Source organism: Alosa sapidissima, chromosome 17 (genome assembly GCF_018492685.1).
Source record: "Alosa sapidissima isolate fAloSap1 chromosome 17, fAloSap1.pri, whole genome shotgun sequence".
NCBI classification, from domain to species: domain Eukaryota; kingdom Metazoa; phylum Chordata; class Actinopteri; order Clupeiformes; family Clupeidae; genus Alosa; species Alosa sapidissima.
In genome coordinates this window covers 1,902,339-1,927,078 of record NC_055973.1, presented here as the reverse complement: position 1 = coordinate 1,927,078, position 24,740 = coordinate 1,902,339, and the positions used below count along the sequence as shown (strand labels likewise).

The following is a 24,740-nucleotide window of genomic DNA, read 5'->3' as shown; positions in this document are numbered from 1 at the left end:
CACATTACTATTTGTTGACATGTGTGATCTTGACATTTTTTGATCTAATTTCACCCTCGTGTTAAAAGAAAATCAAAGAAATAAATCAATGAGCAAGGTCAGTCTTCTACATCGTAGTGAAAGTAATTATGCAGTATCATAAGTCAGCATATATTTGCATGTCATGATGACCCTAAAATTTATCAAAAATTATGTCATAAACAAAGAATACATACAACCCTTCAGTCCTAGAATGTATGATTTTACTTCCCTGTTTAACTTGGTATTGGTTATAATGACTCAATGATGATTTTACAACAATTTCACACAAATACACAGGACATATTAGTTAGTTGTCTGTGTGACTCAAATGACTGTAGTGTGCATTATTGCAAACCTATATATAAAACACAGGAAATAAGTACAAGATACAAGATAAGTGTTACTGTGAGTTACACAAATGTCAAATAAATATGGTTAAAGGAGAATTCCGGTGTGATATTGACCTAAAGTGTATTGAAACATGATACCGAGTGTGAACGTATGTCTCATAGCCCATCTCGGCTTGTCAGATTCCAAAAATAATTCAGTGGAAATGCATGGATTCCAGTTTCTTCCAGTAGCAGCAACTGGAATCCATGCATTTCCACTGAATTATTTTTTGGAATCTGATCCCTTATCATACCTGTTCATTCTTACTCGTTGCTCGACTTATCGTGACTAAATTCAAGATGGCTGCAAACGCTAAACTTCGTGAAGATACTGTCTGTATAAATCGTCTTGTAAGTAAACTACCAGTGCTTTTTCAAAGTTCTCAATGTCTCGTTTTAAATGTCAGGGCCCTCGGAAGTCTACCAATGAAGTGTGGAGATACATTGAGCCTCGTAAATGGGTGTAAAACAGTGATTTATTTGCATGGCTAGCCCGATGCCGAAGCACCACTATTGAAAAAGCTGTTGGTAGCATCGGCTAACTAGCGCCAGATTTTGGAGTGCAGGGGACAAGCCGAGATGGGCTATGAGACATACGTTCACACTCGGTATCATGTTTCAATACACTTTAGGTCAATATCACACCGGAATTCTCCTTTAAAGCATCCAATGGTGAGGCCTGATTGAACTTGGAGAGGTAGACTATTCCACATCTTGGCATGGCCAGAGAAAAAACAAGGTGACATGGTGACCTTTATGCTTCAAACTGTGGATGAAAAGCTGCAGTTTATCAAATAAACTTTCTGGCTCAAGCTTTATATATCTTATACATTTGTGTGAATTTGGCTAATCACAAACAATTAATACAAGGGGATTAAAAAATGTGACCTCACAGTTAAACTACATTAGTGAATGGTCAGGGACCACTTACAATGCCTTAATGGACCAGCGGTTGAACACCCCTGACGGCATAACATGAACATGGATAAAGGGCAAAAAAATGAATTAATGTAACTTAATTGCAAATGTAATGTCATCTCACTAGTAGGGAGGTACTACAATGATCTGTCTGTAAATATCTTTTCTGATCCAAAGGACAGAAATGTAGAAATAGTCACTTAAAAGTCTTAAGTTAACATGTCATCCACTCTAATAATTCTATTCCATCCACTGAATTAACTATCTTCATGTAATTTGAAATACATTTATTTTTGAATATTTTTTATCTCTTTCTATCTCTTATACTGGTGCAATGCTGGGTCAGCAATTAATTCCCTTAATTCCCTTGAAAGTCAAATCATAGTGACCCGCCTGTTGGGTCAGGTCACTGTGGGTGATGTGGGTGGAGATAGGGGATTTATATGGTCTATAAATACATATAGTTTCTGTTTGTCTTTAATCTTCCACTGACTGAGCACAGAATCTTAGTATATTCAAGGTAAGTGATTCACACAATCCTAATTGTTTTTTGTTTAAGATTTTAATTTAAAATATGCTGTATTTGCATCACAGCTCATGATAGTAGGTAATCAGATGTGCTTTTATTCATGTTTGCTAGATTTCCTTGTAGATTTCTATAAATCTGTATCACCTACACTAGAGCTTTCAGTATTGCCAGATATAATATATAATATATTATATAACTATAAAATCCCAAGATCAACGCAAGTGTGCCATAGAACCTGTTAGGGTAACCTAACATATCCTAAAAGCCATAAATATTGAACAGGCAAAAAATGTGGGCTATGCTATTATACTGAATTACATGATTATATGGAAGTTATATGAGTTATGTGTTCATTGTGTTAAATTGTGTTTAAAGATAGACAAGTTTGTAAATGAATGCTAAACATTATAAGGCATCATACAGAGATGTTGTCAATGAAAAAAGTTAATGGCCAAGTTGTTTGCTTAATACAGGCCCTTATATACCTTTATAAATGAATTTGTGCTATATGATTACTGTAATATACTGCACTATACATGTAATACAACTGTACTGTGTCACTACTTCAGTGTACCCTATATCATTTTCCTGTACTATTATTGTAATGCTTGCTGTGTTATCACATTCATTTAAATTCAGAATGGATCCTTAGTCTAAACCTAAAATTTGATCTGATTTATCATAAATATCATAAATATAGGCAGATGGAGTCTCATCTCAATTCTCATCCCAAATAGATTAGATTAGATTAGGAACATAGGAACAAGACGTGCGTCAAGATTTTCACCACGATGGGTGTAAGATAGGGCCCTAAATCTATAAATTAATTTGGTCACTGCCGTGGTGTTGTCATAGTAAATAGTATGTGTCTTAATTGATTCTGATTCTTGATTCTGCCTTACAGCTTATAAAAAATTGCTTCAAATGGAACATCCAGAGCAGCTTCTTCCTGGTTTCAGCATGCACTACCGTGGGAGACTAAATGCCCCCAAGGGAAAATCTGATGCTGAGAAGGATGACCTGCCTGAATTTGAACCTTTTAAAGGAGCAGTACCTCGGGGACCACAAGATTATAGTATGCCATGCATTATAGAATATGTAGGCATTTGTGTGTGTATGTTTAGATAGATAGATAGATAGATAGATAGATAGATAGATACTTTATTGATCCCCAGGGGAAATTCAAGGTCTCAGCAGCATACAGACAACACAAACAACATTCTTTAACAGCAGAAAGAGTAATTTAAGTATATAATATAAAAACACAACTAAGCAATAAGGACAGTAGAAGATAAAGAATATGCTAAATATACTAAAATACAAATTATACTAACTAACACTTAATCTAAATCAATTCTAAAAACAGTATCCACATAGTGGTGATTAATCAATCAGAGGCGCTTGCAATGACTGAGCCTGTGATTCTCTGTGCATAGTAAGGTATGGTAAGGTGCTCTGTGTGAATGAGTGTCATGGTGGTAGTGCAATGGTGATAGTGCAAATGAGTAAGTCCAACAGTGCAACAATGCAGAAATAAAGTAAAGTAAAGTCTACATATCTATATATTTAACTATTTAAAGAAAATGTATAAGTGTGGCCACAGTTCGGCTGTGGCATGGAGGGGGGTTATGCATATGTGCTAATGTGCTAATAGCTAATAACAGTGAGGCATAAAGACAGTGGTAAAAGTGGCTAGTGGACAGACAGTATCCAAACATGGAGGGGGTGAAGAGGCAGACAGACTATGCAGAGAAGTCTATCTCTCCTCTTCCCTTAAGTGAGGCATTGAACAGTTCAATGGCCCTGGGGACAAATTACTTTCTCAGTCTGTCAGTTGTGCAAGGCAGTGAGCGAAGTCTCCAGCTGATCAGGCTCTTCTGCTTAACAATAGTGCTGTGGAGTGGGTGACACTCATTGTCCAAGATGTTGATCAGTTTGTTCAGGGTCCTTTTGTCAGATAGTGAAGTGATGCACTCCAGTTCAGCTCCCGCTACAGAGCCAGCTTTCCTTACCAGCCTGTCAATTCGCCCCGCATCCTTCTTCCTTGTGCTTCCTCCCCAACATACTACTGCATAGAAGAGGACGCTGGCAACAACAGACTGGTAGAACATCCTGAGGAGCTTACTGCACACATTGAAGGACCGCAGCCTCCTCAGGAAGTACAGCCTGCTCTGCCCTTTCTTGTAGAGTGCATCAGTGTTGGCTGACCAGTCCAGTTTATTGAGACCCAGATACTTGTAGGTGCTAACCACCTCCACATTGACCCCATCAATGTGGACTGGTAGCATAGTGGGCTTAGATCTGTGGAAATCCACCACCATCTCCTTGGTCTTTGAAGTGTTAAGTTGAAGATGATTGAGTTTGCACCATTGCACAAAGTCCTCCACCAGGCTCCTGTACTCCTCCTCCTGCCCGTTCCTGATACACCCCACAATTGCAGTATCATCAGAAAACATCTGCATGTGGCATGACTCGGTGTTGTAGCAGAAGTCAGATGTGTACAGGGTGAACAGGACTGGAGAGAGCACGGTTCCCTGTGGCGCTCCGGTGCTGCAGATCACAGTGTCAGAGAGACAGTTCTTCAGTCTGACGAACTGTGGTCGCTTTTGTGTGAGAGAGAAAGAGGGGCAACTTTTTTTGACATGAGGAATAATAGACATGATAGCTATGCAAAGAGCATGCAAAAACACTACCAACAACCCAGATAGCACTGATAAAAACATTTTATTGGTAACTTGATATTGACCATATATCAAATGTCTTTTTGATATATATTTGGCAATGTCTAGCTGTCTTCGTGCAGACAACTATATTGGTCATGGGTGGCTAGTGGGGAAATAGCCTGGGGTTTATACTATTATTACATTTATGTGGCAAAGTGTCGCAACGAGTGGACCCAAGATTTCAGACAAAACTGATCTAAAAAAATAAAATAATCAGGGCCCCAGCAGATAACTGTAGCCGTTAATTTAGTACTGCTTGAGTATCATTTCCTTTTTTGTGCATGCTGCTTTTTCTATTCTTCATCTCCAGACAGCTTGACGCTGATGAAATTAGACCTGCACAAGAATGAAAATACCATGGCACATCGAACCAACTCATTTAAACATGACAATCTCATCATACGGCGGGGCCAGAAGTTCACAATGACCCTCACCTTCAACCGTACATACAATCTCAATACAGACACGGCCATGTTGGAGTTTGTAATGGGTAAGCTTTGTTTTTTTGCAACATCTTGTGAAAAGCAGCATTAACATTAAGAAACATTTTTGACTGCTTAGCATACAGTAAACAACATTTTTATTTAGTGATCTCAATATCAAGATCTTTGTGACGTATACAAATCATTACAGAAGCAATGCATTGAGCTTTCCTCCTAGTTGAATTTCCTTCCTGAGTCATTTGCTCAAAACTCTAGGGTTTGATGGTAATTTTGATAGTACAGACGAATGAAGACCCAATCGTACCAATGGTAGGAAAAATCAAGAATGTTTTATTTACCATGATGCGCATCAAAGGAGAGACAGCATGACTTCACCTAAAGATCCACCAGATGCTCTAACTACACAAGGAAATAGTTAGGGTTTAAGTATCCGGTTTCAGAGGTGTCAAAAGTATTCACATTCATTACTCAGGTAGAAGTATAGATATTAGGGTTTAAAGTAGTAGTACTGGTTTCAAAACTACATAAAGTATAAAAGTAGTCATAGACCACTTGACTGAACTGAACTAGGGAAAACAGCGTCGGAAAGATTCAGTTGCTATCAGTTGATAACAGACATGTTGTACAACACTGCCATCTGCTGGTTGTTCAGTGGAGGGTGTCTTCGCATTCAAATCTAGTGGTATTTATTTGTGGATCTTGGTGTGCAGTAGGAATGTCTCAAAATTACGTCATCGACATAAAAGCAAAAAGGAGATTCACAAATGCAGATTCCACATACAAAGTCAAGCATATTTATTTTCAAATCTCGAAAATATATTTACAAAGACACGTTTATTTATGTAAATTTGTTTATTTATTTGTATGTCACATTTTTATATTTGTATTTTGTATTTGGATATTTATAAATGAATGTATATGTATATATATCCTTTTATATATATTTAAATCATTTTGAGACAATTCTCACTCCATAGTAAATTCAGAGATTAAGGGATGCACTAGGCTACCTGTTTCAGCCGCATATATGCTCATTGAAAATGAACACATTTTAGTACAATGCAAATACATTAAAGAACCATATATGTGTACTACTGAACATTAACATGTGTTTCATGGAGTGGAAGATATGATGACTAGTTGCCTATAAGTATTATAATGGTGCAAAAAGTCAAACTTCAGAGGCATGTTATCGATAACCTTTATTGGAATGTAAATGTACATCCATAGCCTGACGAGCCAGACCCACATTAAAATGTTGGGTCTGGGCACTCACCGTTCGCAGTGCTCAGTCCGAGGGGCGGGATAATCAGTTGTCTTTCAAATTCCCTCTGCACGCAATAGGACAGCGGCAGCGCTATGAGTCCCATGCGTTTCCCACCAGCGGAGCTAGTTGGCTAGTTCAAACGTTTGCCAACTTAATAAAAGCTTAACTCGTGTCACACTGTTCGCCAGCAGCAACATCCGTCTTATTTGTTTTCAAGTAGCAGGGAATTCAAGCCAAACCGTTGCAACTCTGCCATCAATCATTATGTTAAGCCCACCTAACAACTCTATACACGATTTCATTGGCCTGATTAAGTTTCGATTTCTGGAGCTCACAAGCTAACGGAGAGTTGCTAGACTAGCCCTGGCAGCAAATGTAATTTGCTGCCGCTAGGGGCGCGTCTAGATTTCTAGGCTAGTACATCCAAGTTTAGCTTCAGGAATCTGTGAGGGTACTGGATCAAGGATAACAAAACTGGAACCCAGGGCAGGCTGTCAAAATTAATGATTAATCCAGGTGAGGGTGAGGGTGTGGCCAAAGAACCTTCAGTGGATGACTTCCTTTTGAGGGCTGCTGAAGTAAGTTGTGTGTACCTCTCTAGCCGAGTGTGGTGTTTCCTCTGTGGAGAAATTGAATGCACAGGCACAGATTGAGATTCAGATTATTTCTCTCAAACCACAAACTCAGACTATCTAGGACTTCTGCTGTATTAAATGCCATGCTTGAAGTTCATGAATGAAGGTCAGACTACAAGTTAGGGAGCAGTTTCACTGGTCTATGTAGTAATGCTGAGCAGACCAGAACATTGCCACTCAAAGCTATTTTAGGACCACAAGCAGCTGCTGGCATGAAAAGTAGCATTATTAGTCTGACTAAATTCATTTTAAACAGCATTTGGCTATGGCAAGCCGATTGAGCATTTATTCTGATATCTTGATATCAGGCATAATTGTCATGTACATGTAAGCCATTTTTGTCAACTAGTTAACTAGTGAGCCATGTTTGTGTTTGTTTGTGAGTTAACTAGTGAGAGCCAGAAATGTCTACTAGTTAAATAGTAAAGGCCAAAATGCATACCAGTCAGCTAGTTGAAGGTTTTTGGGTCTCACTAGTTAACTAGTGACAGCCAAAAATGTGCACATGTTTACTAGTGAAGGCAAAACACATCACTAGTTAACTAGTTGCAGTAGGTCAATGTCACTAGTTAACTAGTGAACCATAAATGGCTAACTAGCTAGCTAGGTGATGGCAGTAGGCTCACTAGTTAACTAGTTGATGCATCAGTTGTCCAAACTAGTTAACTAGTGAGGTCATAAATGTATACTAGTAAACTAGTTCAAGATAAAATTCACACTAGTCAACTAGTGGCGCAGAATTCAAATTAGGAGGCGGAGAATTCTGGAAATTGAGGTTTTCTATTGGCTCCCTATGTCCAAATAGAACATGACAACCAATTACAGTACAGAATTTCACGAAATCCCACCCACAACATTTGCATGTGGCACACAAGTTAACATGTTGGCCAAAGGTACTGTAGCTAGTAAACTAGTGGCTTCAGTGTGACACTTACATGTAAACTAGTGAAGGCAGAACTGCTCACTAGTTAACTAGTGAAGACACAAATGCCCACTAGTTAACTAGTGAGGTCTAAAAAGTGTCACTAGTTTACTAGTGTGCACCAAAACACCCACTAGTGAACGAGTGATGGAAATTTCCATTCGACTAGTTAACTAGTGAGGTGCAAAAAGTGTCACTAGTTTACTAGTGTGCCCCAAAATGCCCACTAGTTAACTAGTGAAGGCCATTTCAACCCCACTAGTTAACTAGTGAGATGCCAAAATGGTCACTTGTTAACATGTAAAGGCCAAAATACCCACTAGTTTACTAGTGAGGGTGTTGTGGGCCTTACTAGTTAACTAGTGGCATGCATATTTTGTTCACTAGTTAACCAGTTACACCTAAAAACACAAACAAGCTGACCGTTTTTGTCCACTAGTTAACTAGTGGAACAATTTAAGTCTCACTAGTTAACTAGTGCGCACAAGACACACACTAGTGGCTGTTTTTGGAGCTATCTAGTTCACTAGTAATGCAAAAGGTACTCTTACTAGTTAACTAGTGACAAATTGGCCTTCACTAGTTAACTAGTTGACATGTTTGGCCTCACTAGTTCACTAGTAATGGAACAGGACATATCTGCATTATAATGCCTTTCACTAGCTTATAGAGGGCATTTTGAGCCTTACATGTTAGCTAGTGAGTACAAAACACTGTCATAATGAACTAGCAGGAGAAAATGCCCCTAACACTAGTAAACTAGTGGAATTTGAATAAATACACAAACGGCTGGCATTTTGTGCAACTAGTTAACTAGTGGGACGTAACATTGGCCACTAGTTAACTAGTGCGCAATGTCGCACTTGCATGCAAATGAAGAAGGCGGAACAAGGATTTTGATTGGTCCATTTAGGACTCAGAAACCTAGAAAACATGGCTGACTTCGTCCAGGCTGTTCTAAGAGCAAACTTTTATAAACTAAGATCGTTTGAGCATAAAAATATGTTTTGATAACATGTCTAGTGACAAAGTTGTGGTGTATTGCTGTAATCTTCGTTCAGTTAATGTCTACAATCTTTAGTTTTTCAGTTATTAGTCTGAAAATCGCGATAAAACTGGAGGCATTTGTATATGGTTGCCTAGCAACAAAACATTTCAGTAACATGAACATTGATGATAGCATTGCTGATGTGGTAAGACTAGCTCAAGTGGTTAAGCAGCAGGACATCATGTGGGAGACCAGGGTTCAATTCCTTAGCCCTTTCGTGCCCGTGCCGAACATTCCATTTTTGGTGCTGGATGACCTCCTTACACAAAAAACCTTATTTCTTGAGTATAATACATACAATCAATGGGATATACATACCATTGTAATCAGAAGGGTCAGTTCTATCAAATTATGTAAAATACATATGGTAATGTTGATATAGTAATGAACAGTCTTTGAAAATCCTCTCCAAATGTATACCGAAATTTGTTAAAATTTAATTTCATTCACATAAAAATTAATTTTCATCATATTTCTATACGAGATAGAGAAAAATATAGAGTGTATGACATGTTTAGCAAGTTGTGGGCTATTGAACAAAAAAGACTGAATTGGAATATCATTAACCTTTCAGTTATGATAAATTTAGTGATCAGTGTAAAAAAATGCAGGAAACGGGATTTAGAATGTTGACAGAATTCACATTCTCTTTCTCACCAAAAACATAAAAGTATGCATTAAAACTAATAATGAAGTCAGACACAATGGTTTAGATTTATTTGGTCCATAAGAATAAACCATTTATTTGTATATAAGCAAATGCTACAGTCAATAATAATGATATATAAAAGAAAAACATGTACCTTACAGTAATACAGGAAGTAAGTATACTGTATATTTATTGAAGATCAATTCTGAATAGAGACATAGAATACATTTGATTCAACAGATACAACTTCCTTATATAAATTAGTGTAATATGAAAATGATATACATCTATAAAATGTATTATTTATGAAAAGCTAGGAATACAATCAACTTCAACATCACTCAAAAATCAATGTGTTCTAAACATTTGAAAGTGGATTACATAGAACAAGCCTGTTGAGAATAAACACATACACACAAACTCACACACACACACACACACACAGAGGAGGATAGGAAAAGGTGGGGTGGGGAGCCTGAAGGTTAAACACAGAAGACCTATGACTCATAACGAAACGCATCCCCTTCTGTAGAATGCCAAATCTGACAGCAATTTTGTTTACCAAAAAAAGCTACCAAACCTAGGTTCAACACCAGATTCTGCATTGCCAAACTTGAAATAATAAGAAACTACTGACAACGGCAATGTCAATGGAGGAAAAAGTGTACACTATGTATTTCTCATTTGGTCAACGCTCCCTGATCCCTTCAGAGACTTGGTTCCCCAGTAGCAATGGATATTAGGGAGGGAAGTGAAGTCCCATGTCAATGATCAATCCCAGAAAACTGTGAAACTCTTCTGGGGTCTCTTCGTCCCATGCACTGTGTGTTTGCATACGATGGCCTACTAAGCACAACCTCCCACCCGTTCTGGTTGGTAAAACCACATATGCCTGCGACAAAAACATCATAACAAGTCTATTTCACAGTGTTTTAGTGGCAGTCTGCACCACCCTACGCACGCCACCTAAATCTATACCTTCTTCCTCCATCCTCACATGGTCTTCAACATTGTGAGCGCAAGCTCATCAGCAGTCAGCTACCTCTTCAGGCCTGCAAGGAGGTCTGTGTAGGTCTTGTCATCCTTCATCTGAAACAACAGTAAAATCATACAAATGTAATACCTTTATTAATTTAAAAAATAAAATCACAAAACTACAGATGCGTGCGTGTGTGCACATACATACACAAGAAGAGGTAGCCTAAACTATTGAAGCATTCTGAGTAACTCAAATATTTAGAAGTATGAAAAGTAATTTTATCACACATGGGTTTAGCTACCCTAAATCTGATTGCCTGGCTGGCATTAAAGGAATTATCCGGAGTAAAATGCACTTTAGATCAATTTACGGATGATTGGGAGTACACACGTTGAGTTGACATCAAAATCATGTCATTCGGATGTGTTTTGAGAAAGTTCGATTTTACCGTTTTTAGTCAAAACTCGTTAGCGTGGAAGTGAGAAGGGCATATTATTTTGCCGCTACAAAACGCTATTTTTATACCTCTTCTACGGTTCCAAACAACATTACACTTACGTGGTAGTGAGTAGAGGGTCTCTAAAGCCAAACCGAAGTATCCCGAGGTCTTTATGTGGTCGGATAGAGAGTCCAGAATGAATTTCATCAAGCCAGTACCTTTCCGGAAATGTTGCCATCTTTGCTGCCATCTTTACGGGAAAGTCCGTAGGAGTCGATTGCCAAGTATGGGAGTAACACGCTCTGGAAATTCACAATTTCGTCGCCGTTTTAAACAAAAAAAAAACATAGTCCAGTATTTCTTTTGAAATTGAAATGAAGTTGTATGGACTGGACTATGTTTTTTTTTTTTTTTTTTTTAAACGGCGACGAAATTGTGAATTTCGGCTATCGACTCCTACGGATTAATGCCTCATGCATCACCGGCCAAACTGGCTAGTAAGTTTTTTATTAACACCCGCCAAAATTAATTTTAACCCGCATTTGGGGGGTTGGCGGGTGTTAATTTAGAACCCTGGTCACATCAGCGTTAACTTGACTCTCGCCAGATGAATTTCGTTCCGCCTAGCTCCACTCAACCATCTGGGACCAATCCACTGGAGTGTTGCTTCAGAAGGCTGGGCCTAATCAAAAAATGCTTGCATATGATTGAATAAGCCACTTGTCCGTCATCTATTGACGTGCTACTTCAACCACTCACATCAAAGCCAACCCGTGACGCTGATAACAGTCTCACAGTCGCTTCTACGCTATGTCACATCTATGAAACTCCCGCCCTGCGTCCTGATTGGCTGTACCAAAAAAACGGGTGCAGAAATCACTCTCAATGGAAGAGGTCCCAGATGGATGTGAGTGAAGCTAGGCGGAGCTAAGCGGAAAGAAAATCAACATTAATGAAGGCACACCAAGTTTATTTTTTACTCCGGCTTGTCTGGCGTGGAACCGAGGCGTTCAAACGTAAGTCATACGTCAGTGACACGCCCCTGTGCAGGCGGGGACTGAATCAGAGCCCGTCTCTGACTGAACTCCACTTTGCCCTCATAGACATGTATCCCTCTTAAATGTCCCACATACTCGACGCACCCGACCAGTAGCGTGACAATGTGACGTCAGAGAAGCGCCGTAACATTTATATGGTGGTCGCGACACTAGTTGCAATATTCTCCTGAACAGAGGTGTCGCTGTTGTGAAAAGATTAACGCTAACTACGTTACACAGCAGAAGAAGCTGCAGTAAGAACCACTAGTAGCTACCTAGCTAGCCTCTGTGATGGTACTTCAGACTTTGGTTGCTACTATTCACAACTACCACCATCATTATCATCTAGTTTCCAAGGTGTGTGCACAGGTAGATAGATAGATAGACAGATAGATAGATGGATATATAGATAGATACTTTAGTCATCCCGAGGGAAATTTTAATAATTTAAACTAGGGCTGTCAAAATAACTGATTAATTTCGATTAATTAATTTGAGAAAAAATAACTGATTAAAAAAATGAGTGCAGATTAATCGATTCCGTATGACCTTTGACCCCGAGCTGTTCTAGTCAGTAAAAATTAGACTGTAAAATGAAGGAGAGAGAAGAAAACGTGCTGCCTGGAACATTGATTGGAACGGCCTGATGGTGTTGATAAAAATAAAGTGTTGAAAATAAAGTAAAATAAAGTGCAATGTCTGTAGCAAGGAATTTGCATATCACCGGAGTTCATCAACTCTATAGTTGCACATCAATGCAAAGAAATAAGTGTTGACATTGAGGGGAGTGTTAATTTATTTTCATTGTGTCCCCTAGGTTATATCTGTGGCCTGAAATGCCTTGTATGTGAAAGAAAACCTCTTCCCGAAGCACTTTTGAATTTATTTCCTCAGCATATTAGGTCATATCATAGATTATTATGGCAATTATTTGAACAGTGAAAATAATAATAAAATAGTTTTTGAACTTTAATGTCACTAATGCTGATTATTCAATGATTCATTTGAATTTAAATATTTAAAATACTTTCACAGCAAAAATTATATATGCGATTAATTTAGATTAATTAATCAGTTCAAGAGTATGTAATTAATTAGATTAATTTTTTTAATCGATTGACAGCCCTATTGAAAATAAATCGTTTCTATTCTTTCCTCTTAATTCCATGTGTTGCAACTCTCACTGGTAACTAGGGATGTGACGCTCGAAGCTGACGTTTCAAAACAGTGTCGAGCTTCCGAAACGCAAGTGTTTCGAAGTGTGGTTCAAAACGCCCATGTCACGTGACCATGGCTAAGTGAGGCTTCGTGGTGTTTCAATTTGGTTTGGACAGGTGGCACACTTACTGTGCGAGCCAATTACCCGAGTAAACACCTGTTTGATCCCAGAAGTCCCAGAATGCTTAAAAGTCATTCAAACACATCCTATCTTTGTGGGTTTTTTGTGAGGAGAGAGATTTTGAGAGATATAGCGACATATAGCGATTGATAGTGCATTCTTGTGATTGATAGGTTAGTGATATTGATTAATTGACAGGCTAGAGACCCTTTGAAATACTGGCAGGAGAGGAGAGTGGTTTATCCAAAACAAGTGTGATGGCAAAAAATATTTGTGCATGCCAGCAACAAGTGTGCCTTGTGAAAGAATTTTTTCCAAGGCTGGGGAGGTTTATTCAAAAACAAGAAACAGATTAAATGCCAAGACGGCAGAACAACTGTTATTCCTAAATAAAAATGTATGTTGACATACAAAAAATGTGTTTATTATTTTTCCCATGTTGAACCTGATTAGTCTAACCTGCTTCATTCATGTATCCTTTATTTCCCTACATGTTCCCAAAAAAACCCTGGGCATAGCCTACATTTTAAAATCATTGTAGCATTTTCCTCTCCAGCATATGTAATGTACTATGAAACTGAAATAACAAAACATAACATTAAATAACAAAACATAACATAAACATATAATTGAAATAACAAAACATAACATTAAATAACAAAACATAACATAACAAAACATTTGTAACTGCCAGATATAAAAATGTTCTAGTTAATGAAGGCATATACTAGTCTGAACTTTTTAAGCACAAGCAGAGAGTCGAACACCGGCCGCTTCGGCCGAATGCAAGCGTGTTATTTGTGGTGTAACCACTGAACCACGTAGCTGTGGACGTAATCTTGCGTTCAATGTTGGCTATTTATATTCTTCATCTGAAGCAGTTGTGCTTCACGGTCAAAATGTGATGTTAGCAAAACTGGCCACTAGATGTCACCATGGAGTTACGTGTGTCGAATTGTTTCGAAGCCTCGACACAATTCCGGCGCAATTGCTTCGAACGTTTCGTTGTTTCACAAAGCCTCGTTCTGCCCATCCCTACTGGTAACTTTGTTAACTTATCCAGCAAACTATTAAAAATTCACGACTGTAACAAAACACTGCAACTCTCGCTTGCCCTCGAACTAGTCCATCTTCCTGTTTCCGCCTTGTCGCGCTCGCCTGAAAAAAATGAGTGGTGCGCTACCTCGCGCTACCTGGCTTCAATCCTGACGCGCCAGCAAGATCTACGTCATTTTGACGTCACGTTGTCGCGCTAACGGTCGGGTGCGTCGAGTATGTAGAAGCCCTTATTATGACCGCCACGAAGGCATGTGCACATAGGTGCATTCGGACACAACAGTTATAGGAACACAGTTCTAAATACTGCCAGCGTTGCGTATCAGTTGCATGGCAACTGCATGGTGTTTTCTATCTCTTCACACCAGAAGCGTGTCTGACGTGGGATTCATATGAAAGCAAAGCAAGTTACTTTATTTCAGCTGACATGCTCTGACATGCTCTGAAACTGAATTATTTTTACAGAATTAAAAAAAAAAAAACTTTGCTGCCTTGGCATGCAAATTAGCCACGGTTCCTATGCACAGGGAAAAACCCTACCCCAAATTAGGAGCTTAAATAGGCATTAATCCCCAGTTCAATGTTGTCTGAATGCGCAAAGAAAGGGGTTCTAGAAACTGTATGTTCTAGGAACTGCAAAAAATTTCAAAATCATCCGGATTTTGTTTTACCTTAGCAGGGGCATCACTAGACCCTTTTTTGGGCCCGTGTCCCAACTGTTGTGCCTCAGTAAAATCTCAAGTCCAGGTTCAACTGGCCTAAATGTATCGCGGAGTAGTCGTTACACAGATATCTCACAGCACGTGTGAACGAGCGGAATCTAAACTTTCCAATGATATGAGCACTGTGATAAATGATTTGCGAGAAAATTAACATTGAAGTTACATGAAATTAATATCCCTTCACACCCATTACTCTTGGTGAAATATCTCACAAATACGAGGATATAAAGCATGCCTCTGTACAATAAGCAGTTCCCGACTAATCTGGTTTTGAAATTGCAACAAATGTCTACATGGTCTCCTTCTTTGGGTCGAAATTATAATGTATTCTAATTTAAACTATGTATGTCGGTAAATATACTTTTGTAAATTGCTTAGCCATAGAGTATCTCACCACCATAGAAATACATAATTGTTTAGGCTATAGCAGAAATAAATAAGCAAATCTAATCTCTGAATTTCTTTTTAAAGTGCATCAGACTGATGCATGTAAACATACAAAAAAAAATTCTGGGGGCATGCCCCAGGGACCCCCCTACGATAACAGCATTGGTGGAACACAGGTTTAGGCCGTGTTTTAAAAGAGGTTACAAATGATGAAATTCTGGGTTTGCTGGCTGAAGTGCATGGAGTTGTGCTGAGTGTCCTAAGTCTAGTAGCTAGGATGCAATTCATGAAAATTGGGCACTTCTGGATAAGCTTTTGATTTTTGGCAGGGTGTAGGCCTAAGGTTTTCAAAAATCCATTGGTACAAGTTGGGGTGGCCCACCTAGTGGCAGTTATCCATAAAATCCAAAATGGCCCCCGCCGAAAAGAGAAAAGGATATATATCAGCTTCCTTTAGTCTTAAATTGTTGTATAATGTATTTTCTCTACTTTGTTTGATACAAGGAATCCAATTTTGATATGTTCTTCTTATTTTAAGTCCATTTCCATGTAGTATTATAGTCATATTTAGCTCATAAACTGTCAATATCTCTGAAAAAGTCACATTGAAATACTCAGGTCCTTAGACCCATATTTTTACCTCCAAGGTATGCTTTTCTTTGTTGATTGGACAGGTCACTATCACTATAGTGTCAAAAATCACATGTTGTGACCAAAAGGACCATTGTTGAGGCCTTAAATAAACACAACTTCAGAACTATGCCACAGTGAAAAGTTATATTAGGCTTTTCACCATGCTAAGGATCAATATTACATTTTAGTCAAATAACACAAAAAAACAATTCATACTTAAACATCATGTATTATTCAAAGATTTTTGGTTTCACTCTTCATCATTACAGCCTCCCTCACACTTGCACAATGTGGTACATCAAAGTCTAGCTCAGTGGCACTTACAGTTGCCCATACAGGCAACCACACAGCCACAGTTGAGGAGGAGTGAGCATCCCTTGCTGGCATCTTCCAGATCTGTCCAATATGGCACCCAAACTTTGGTTCTGTCATTCCATTCCCAACCCCACTCACTGGGGTCTGGAATCTCTGGAGTTTTGGAGAGGACTCCGTCAGACCCGTCAACCTGACTCCGCCAGATGGATTGCTTCGCATTTACTCCGCATATCCATATGGGAACTTTCCGTTGGAGAATGTTTGGGAAAGGGGCGAAAATACTGGTTAGCTGATTGGATAAACCATCTGTCTATCACCACCTATGTTGGTCGGTTCAAATCAACCAATCAGATAAACGAAGCGTTCTTCTAATGCCATCTTTTAGCATACAAGTTAGATAAGTAGCTAACGTTAACGTTTTTAAACTTACTATTTGTATGTGACATGAACCTCATCAACGACAATCCCCCACCAAGTTTTCATGGTAGGCTACACGTCTGAAGAAAGCATATTCCTTCTCGTTAAGTAACTAAGATTCAGTGCTACCAAACACTAACTTGAATTGGCCGTGGAAGATGTCTGTGTCCTTCATTCCTCCCAGCTACATTGCAGAGACTCTTAGCTTCCCCAGGAATACTAATATATATTCGGATAAAACTTCCGCGATAGCTATGCTCATCTCATCCGTGGAAGTCACCATGTTGTTTAGATTGAACAGTAGCTTCTCGTTGCGTCACACCTAAACCCGCCTCAAAACCATTGGATGTTCGTTTGGCGAACTGCTCCAAATTTTCTTTATCAGAGAGATGCCAGAGTGATCTGCAAGTGAAAATCTGAAACTCGCGAGATCAGGATGGTCTCACGAGGCTAGAGAGGGACTGCTTCCAGACAAAAGCTGCAGCGTGCAGGGCACGCTTTCCATGCTGGAGTAAGGCATGATGGGTCGGGGGGATTGAATTCAGGGATTTGAGGCCATGAGTGAAAAGAAGCTTCCGGGTTTCATTGACTGACTCGACACCGCAGTTCTTACTATACATGAGTACAGTCGAGCGTTTGAGAACTTGCATGTGCACTGATTCCAGTGTGAGGCTGGTTGGGTCTTGGGTGATCAGAATGAGGGTGCCGGTGACTTCTGGGTAAGCTGCCCACGCATTCCATGCTTTTTTTTTTTGCCAATTCCATACATTGCTGATACAACGTCACATAATGTGAACGCGTGGAAGAGGGGCAGTGCTTGACATTTTTGATGTCCCAGCATTTCTGAGATGTGGTGGATTGGAATATCTTTATATGCCTTCCCTGATCCAAATCCAATCCACAGCTCTGAGAGGCCTACTGTAACTCCTGGAACTTTTTAAATAAATTGGTTAGTCAGACATTTGACACTTGTTTTAAAGCCATTCTTATTTGTACAATTATTATAAGTGCCTCTGCCGTGCACGTCCCTGCCACCGCCACCCCAACACACAACCACCCCCCACCCACCCACCTTCCGAGAGTGGAGAACGTCTTCGCACCGGCCAGCATAGGAGCAATGTCTTCCAGAGTGGGCAAAATATACTTTGCGCACTGTGCTATCCTAGTGAATGCAGTCTGTGACATGACAGTAATGTTCAATCCAGTCCTGTACCAGAGTCTATTTTAAATTCCACAAGACTGCCATTTACAGGTAACTCCACAAGCCACTCGTTTTCCTAATCAGGCTGTACATCATATCGGGTGTAGCCTCCATTACAGCGCCAAGGAAAAATCTTCTGGAATGTCTTTTACCCCACAAAGTTTGAGCAGGCTGGGAATAATACTTTTCAAGATATTAATGCCCAAACATGGCTGCCAAGCATTTCTGAGAGTGTAAAAATTATACAAAATGTCAACAAGGTTGATTTTTTTTTTGAAAACATTGGAAGTTAACAAAAATATTTGGTATATTGTACAGGTCTTAGTTTTGGGGCCCAAATATTACTGTAGGTAGACAATCTTTGAGCAAAACCTGAGACGGTGCAGCAACCATTTCCTTGATTTTGTCTGATTTGACACGAAAAGACCCAGTGGGCAAATCAGCCACGTCTGACACCTTGTCATGAGCGGCGACATTAACGTGATGTAACGTGATGTAAACAACCGAGTAGGTTTAGACAGTAAAATATATGGACAGAGTCATCACGTAGACGTCAGTCTCGGGTGAAGAAAATTTCAACCGTTTCTTATTGGTCGACGAGGTTTTCTGTGCAGGCTCAGGGGACGTAGATGTAACATAGGCACAAAGTCTGACTCGTGTAACTCTGGTGATAGCTGCACCGAGAGATTAATGAGAGAGTGGTTAATGTAGGCCCCTACTTCGTTACCACCACGTCTACATTTAGTTTTCTTAAAAGTCCTAGTTGTTCGTAGATAAATGGGACTTTCGTTCTTATCCAGAGAATACGTTTTTTTGCTCTTGTAAGATGCTTTAACGCTCTCTGGTCGCATGCTCATTACTTAAATTACGTCATGATAGTATTGTTTTCGGAAAAAAGTTTATTACTCAGCCGGTAAGTCAGTTATGAGGTTATGACGCCAATCACAAAATGTTGTATTACTCCGAAAATAGAAAAGGTTCATAATAAAGGCTTAAAACATTTCAGCTGTAACATTATTTGATGTCAAAGTGGCGCCAAATTGAATGGGGTTCAATGGAAAGGTTAGGTGGAGCTGGTCTCCTATTTAGCCTCAGATCCGCCATAGTGTCGACACTCTCTGAACGTTCGCTTGCCCCCTTGCTCAGAACTAATGCTTTATTTCTCAACCACATAAAGATGACATCACAGGTGGGGACTATGGTGGCCCGTATAGTCACTTATCACTACAATAATATCAAAAATGATTACAGTGGCTATAAAAAGTATTCACCCACCTTGGATATTTCCACCTTTACTGCTTTTATAAATAATGAAATATCGATCAATTTAATTTGCCCTTTTTTACAATAATTTACAAAAATCCCCTCTTTAATGTCAAAGTGGAAACAGATTTCTACAAACTAATATTAATTAATTAAAAATATATAATGCAAAATAAGCGATTGCATAAATATTCACCCCCCTTTAAAGTGACTGACCTAAATCCACAGCGATCCAGCTAAATGATCCAACCGGCAAAATTTGTGTGTTGTTCTTTGTACAAGAGTAAACATAACAAGAACAAGTAACTTATTCTCACAGGCTTTTTTTCCTCGCCAGTACGGCGCTGTAATAAAAGACTGCAAATGTTCGCCTTGTAATGATAGCCTAGAGAACTACCTATCAACTCTGTAGGCCCTCTCCCGTAGCAGTTAAAACTTGTGCACAATTAAATAATGTGAATTAATATTAGGATAGCCTACATCCATAATAGGCCTATTTATGATTTTCCTGCTGCGTAGCTAAGCAAATAAAGTGGCACAAGCATAGAACAGATCAGTGTTGCACTGAGATTGAGCAGCACAATACTGGACTTCTCTCTTCCTATTGTACACCGGGACTAACAGACCTTTTCCTCCCTGAGGAGATGGAATGTTCCCATTCCCCGCAATTTTGCGGGAATAATAAAATATCTAATAATCTTTGCTGGATCATAAAATTCAAATAAAACTTATCAAACAAGTACATTTGATTGATCTATGTACAGAATACCATAAGCAATAGAGGTAATAGAAGCTAAACTGGAAACACATAAACTTACATTTAGATTTTTAGTTTAATCAATATTTTTTGACAGGGAAGCTGTGTGGAAACAGGAATATGTATTGTCACTCTTTTTAAAGCACTCCATAAAAAAAGGGCACTTTCTCTCCTGGAAGAAAAAGATCAGGGGCTCAAGCCCCTTTTGACGTCTATGTGTGCACGTGCCTGAGCCCACCTGTGACATCACTAGACGTCTGCTCACCGACTCACATCACAGACACACCTATCTGCGCTCAGGCATTAGAGAGGCTACTTTCACTTTCTAAAAGAATGACGTGAAAGACAGAGGCAGGAGAACCGTGAAGTTTCAAAATAAATGCGATAGGAGGCGCATTATCCCCTTGGGGATCTACAATGATATACCATGGCCTCTACAGAAATAAATAGCTGGATATCTGTTGTTGCAAGTGAGAACTTTAATCCCTGAAACTAATATATTTTTTGGAAGGGGCAACTCAGTCAAAGAGGGTAGATGGGCTGTTGACCTAAGGTGTGGTCTTGCTGCATTACACTATCTAAAAAACATTACGCCACTGACCAAGAAAAACCTGGTCTATAGCGAAAGGCGCATATGAAGCACAGCTGAAAAGACACTGTCACAAGATGTAAGCAGCAACTCCTCTGCAGGATAAATGCCCGTTTGTTTATTCAGTCATTTAAATATTATTGGGGTATGTGTTGCTTTTTTAGGCTATGTTTTCGATGGTAAACCATTGTCAGTGAAGAGTGAAAGTAATTAACTGTGTATAACTGTTTTGTTGACTATGACACCACGGCAAAGTTAGTTTCACTTTGCCAATGAGTTCAAATAATAGACAAGTGCAGATGCGTGTAGGCTATGCTCTGCTAAGTTTTAGTAAAGCATGGTTTAGTGGAATACCTGTTCCATACGGTCTCGCATGCAAGCAGATTCCTTCAAATGCGTTGCTGACTATCAAAATACCGATGCGGTGTTTGAAGTTGTGCTGCTTGCTGTTAAAGGGAATGACAGATGTCCTTTTCATTGGTTTAAAGGATGTTACGCCCAAAAGACAGAGATAGAGCCCTTACGGCTCCTACACACAGTTGCGTTCCATCAACGCATGCCAGTGGGTGTTCCTGACGGTAGCTATGCAAATGACTTGAAGTATAACCATAATTTGATTGGTTGGTGCTGTCAGTCGATTGGCTTGATTGGCCGGTGCCGTCTGTCGGTGCAGCAACAGCTGAACTTCTCAACGCGATCGGCGGGAGAAACGTGACGCAACGGACCCACAATTCAGTTCGGCAACGGATGACGTGAGCCAATGTAAAGTGAATGGGATGCGTCTCCAGCAACGAAAAGCACGCAGCTGTGTGTAGGAGCCGTTAGTCTATATAGTCAGTCAAAGTTGCCATGAATGTAGTTTTGTTTCCACTGGTAGCAGTAAAATATGTGCAAGACTTTGTAAAGTGACATTTTCTTGGTTCTTGTTTGCATATACAGCCCCAAATGTTTGGCCCACGGTTTAGAGAGAAAAGAAGAAACAGTATCTCAATAAAGTATCTAATACTCATTTTTACCTGTCACATGCTTTTATTTACTGTAAGAGATTGTGACAATCTTTCATTAAGAAATATTTGTATATTTTTAAACAGTTCATTTAGTATTTTAAAACGGTGATGGTCTTTGTCTGTACAAGTTTGATGAAGAGCCAAAGGGCTCGAAACATCATTTGTGTTGGGGATTGACAAAAACAAAAAAAAACGGAGAGCAAATGTGCGGACCTTCTCTGTTACGTTATATTTTTAATCAGGCCTTTGAAGGAAATTATTTTAATGCCTAGCCTCATCATTTTGCAGGTAAGAACTCCCTCTCTGGCAAGGCTACCTACGTCATTGTGCTTCTAGGACCCAAGTGTCCAATTTCAGATCAAACGTGTAAGTGGGTGGTAGATGTCAGGAAGCTGACAGGTGACACAATGACTGTGGGCATAACACCTTCAGCAGACTGCATTATCGGACAGTATCACATCTTTTTGACTGTGTTAAACTCTTCGGGAAAAAAACGGACAGACCTCAACACAGAGATTTATGTCCTCTTCAATGCATGGTGCCCAGGTAAGATTTAATATTCATCATAATTGTAGGCATTGTCCATGGTATTTTAATTATAATGTCAAACTAGATCAAGAATTGGTCTTTTTCTGTATTGTCTGATTTTACTGTAGAAGATGAAGTCTTCTTGAGTGATGAGAATCAGCGGAAAGAGTACGTTCTCAATGACCAGGGAATAATCTTCAATGGAGAGACAAACAATGTAGCCAGCAGGCCATGGAACTTCGGACAGGTGAAAAACAGAGAGCCATTAAAATATTACTGTCATTTGTTTTAATGTTTAGTGTCAGTATTCAGGGCATTTTCATTTGAGTCTCTGATTGCCTTACATTTAAGGGTTGATAGAGGTTAATCAAATACTGTAGAGTTTAATTTGCTGTAGATGCTGTAATTCAAATGTATGAAATGAAAGTCAGAAATTAAAATGAAATTGTCTTTTATTTCATCTTTATAAATGGGGTTGTGGGTTAAGTATTGATCATGGCCTGCCCAATTATGTAGCCCACACCTTTAAAGCAAATTATTTTCCCAAGCAGTACAAACCTGGTGTTCTGGATGCCTGTTTCTATGTCTTGAACATGTCAGGCATACTGCTGGATGATAGAAAAAGTGTTATTCTGGTAACCCGGAGAACATCTGCAATGGTAAGTATGACCTGAGGTGAGCAGGATATTCTCAAATGTATTGTATCACATCACATAATAACTAGGAAGATGGTTTTATCTAAAGCAACTTGGAGTGAGGCACAATGCAAGTGAGTAGTTGATCAAGGAAAGAAAATTGAAGGCAAAGTGCCATGAAAAGCCATCATTCATGGCCACAAAACACGGTTCTTTCTTCCTTCATGTGTAGGCCTAGGGCAACCCACTCCACATGTTATGAGATTCAGAGAGAAGTTGTTGGAGCCTATTGGGCAATTATTCATGTGGGTGCTATATAACCATGAGGGGGTGCTACATATCTGCTAAATACAGTTTTTCTCAGTCGCTTTGGTGCATTTCTCATATCATTCTTAACATTTGCACAACAGCATTTCTCAAAACAATTAGTGCAAACTGCACCACATAATGGATTACCTGCAAAAGTGTGTATCTTGTTCATAATGCTTAGTCTATGTCTTTTTTTGCCTTTTACCTTGTTTTGTTTCGTCTTGTCTTGTCTTGTTTTTTTAATCTATTAATTCTGTCTTAACATTTTACTATGCTATGGACCCAGCATTGGAGTCTGAAATAAAGAATTGAATTGAATTGAATTGAAAAAGCAAGTATTTACAGTATACCAATGCAATCAAAATGACAAGTCCTTAAATCATTGTTTATGTCAAGATAGTCAAACTGTTTTGTCTTGTTGTCAATAGGACAGTATTTTCTAATGAACAGTGTGCAAGGCAGCACTATTTTCTATGTGGTATTTCAAGCTATTTCAAAACTACAAAGTTATACATTATTGTGTGTGCAGGGAGTTGATTGTGTGGATATGTTTTAAAGTTTCTACTGTTGAATGACATTGTGACAGTATAAAGAAAACAAAGGATTTTACAGCATTGTGCAAATAAAAAATGACCAATATACAGTAAAACACCCCTTGGTCAGAACTGTACACCACTTTACATCTTTCTATACATCCTGACGTTCCTGTCTGTCAGGACATATATATCTATATATGCCAGACAGACTATGACAACTATTTGCAAGTGAAGGGTTCAGATGCAAAGGCCTCTAAATGCCACCTACGTCAAAAATGAGATAAAGATGGTGAGTGAATGCTCTCCTCACATAGTATACGTTAATCAAATAATTTAACTTCAAAACACATCAAATAACACTCTCTTCCTGGTCTGAAATATCGATTTCTATGCAAAAACCTATAGGAACCGGATTTTAAATGCTCATTTAAAAGAAATGTGGTCAGACGGATTTAGAGGGTTTTGCATCTGAACTCTTCAAGTATGGATTCATTTAGACAAAGTACTGTTTTGCCTATTTGGCTATTTTGCCTATTAGAAAACAATACAAAAGGTGTTGAAGATGAAGATGAAAGATGAAAAATAACAAGTTGTAGTTCAGTGAAATTTGTCTTGTCTAGGTGCTTACTGTAGGTCGTACATGTCAATGACAGTTACATCCAGGGAGGAATGAATACAATTAATTTTGATTTAGTACATTTAGTCTTTTCACAGTTTTTTTCTGATACCAGAAAAATGAGAAAGAAATGGAACAGTAGAACGGAACGATTGGAATGACTGAACAGTCAAATAGGTGGAGTTAAATAGGTGGATAGTTTAAAAGGTTAAATATTTGCTAGGTAGATGAGGTTTAATATAGTTTGAATGACTGGACAGTTAAATAGGTGGATAATTTAAATGGTTAAATTATTTGCTAGGTAGATGAGGTTTAATATAGTTGGAATGACTGAACAGTTAAATAGGTGGATAGTTTAAATGGTTAAATTATTTGCTAGGTAGATGATGTTTAATGTAGTTGGAATGACTGAAGAGTTGAATAGGTGGATA

The 24,740-nt window shown here is 38.9% G+C and overlaps 1 protein-coding gene across 2 annotated transcripts in view; it reads left to right on the top strand.

The window, feature by feature from the left end:
* Positions 1–1,809: 1,809 nt before the first annotated feature.
* The window catches only part of LOC121688425 (coagulation factor XIII A chain-like), a 104,907-nt gene continuing 81,976 nt past the window's right edge, over positions 1,810–24,740 (top strand). Inside the window, exons 1-6 of one of the 2 annotated variants that reach the window (XM_042068028.1) lie at positions 1,810–1,848; positions 2,762–2,932; positions 4,891–5,070; positions 21,974–22,231; positions 22,342–22,460; positions 22,765–22,872. In XM_042068028.1, the coding sequence (XP_041923962.1) occupies positions 2,782–2,932; positions 4,891–5,070; positions 21,974–22,231; positions 22,342–22,460; positions 22,765–22,872 (816 nt within the window). In that variant the 5' untranslated portion in view covers positions 1,810–1,848; positions 2,762–2,781. The remainder of the gene's footprint in view (positions 1,849–2,761; positions 2,933–4,890; positions 5,071–21,973; positions 22,232–22,341; positions 22,461–22,764; positions 22,873–24,740) is intronic. The other variant, XM_042068029.1, reaches the window with a different exon arrangement.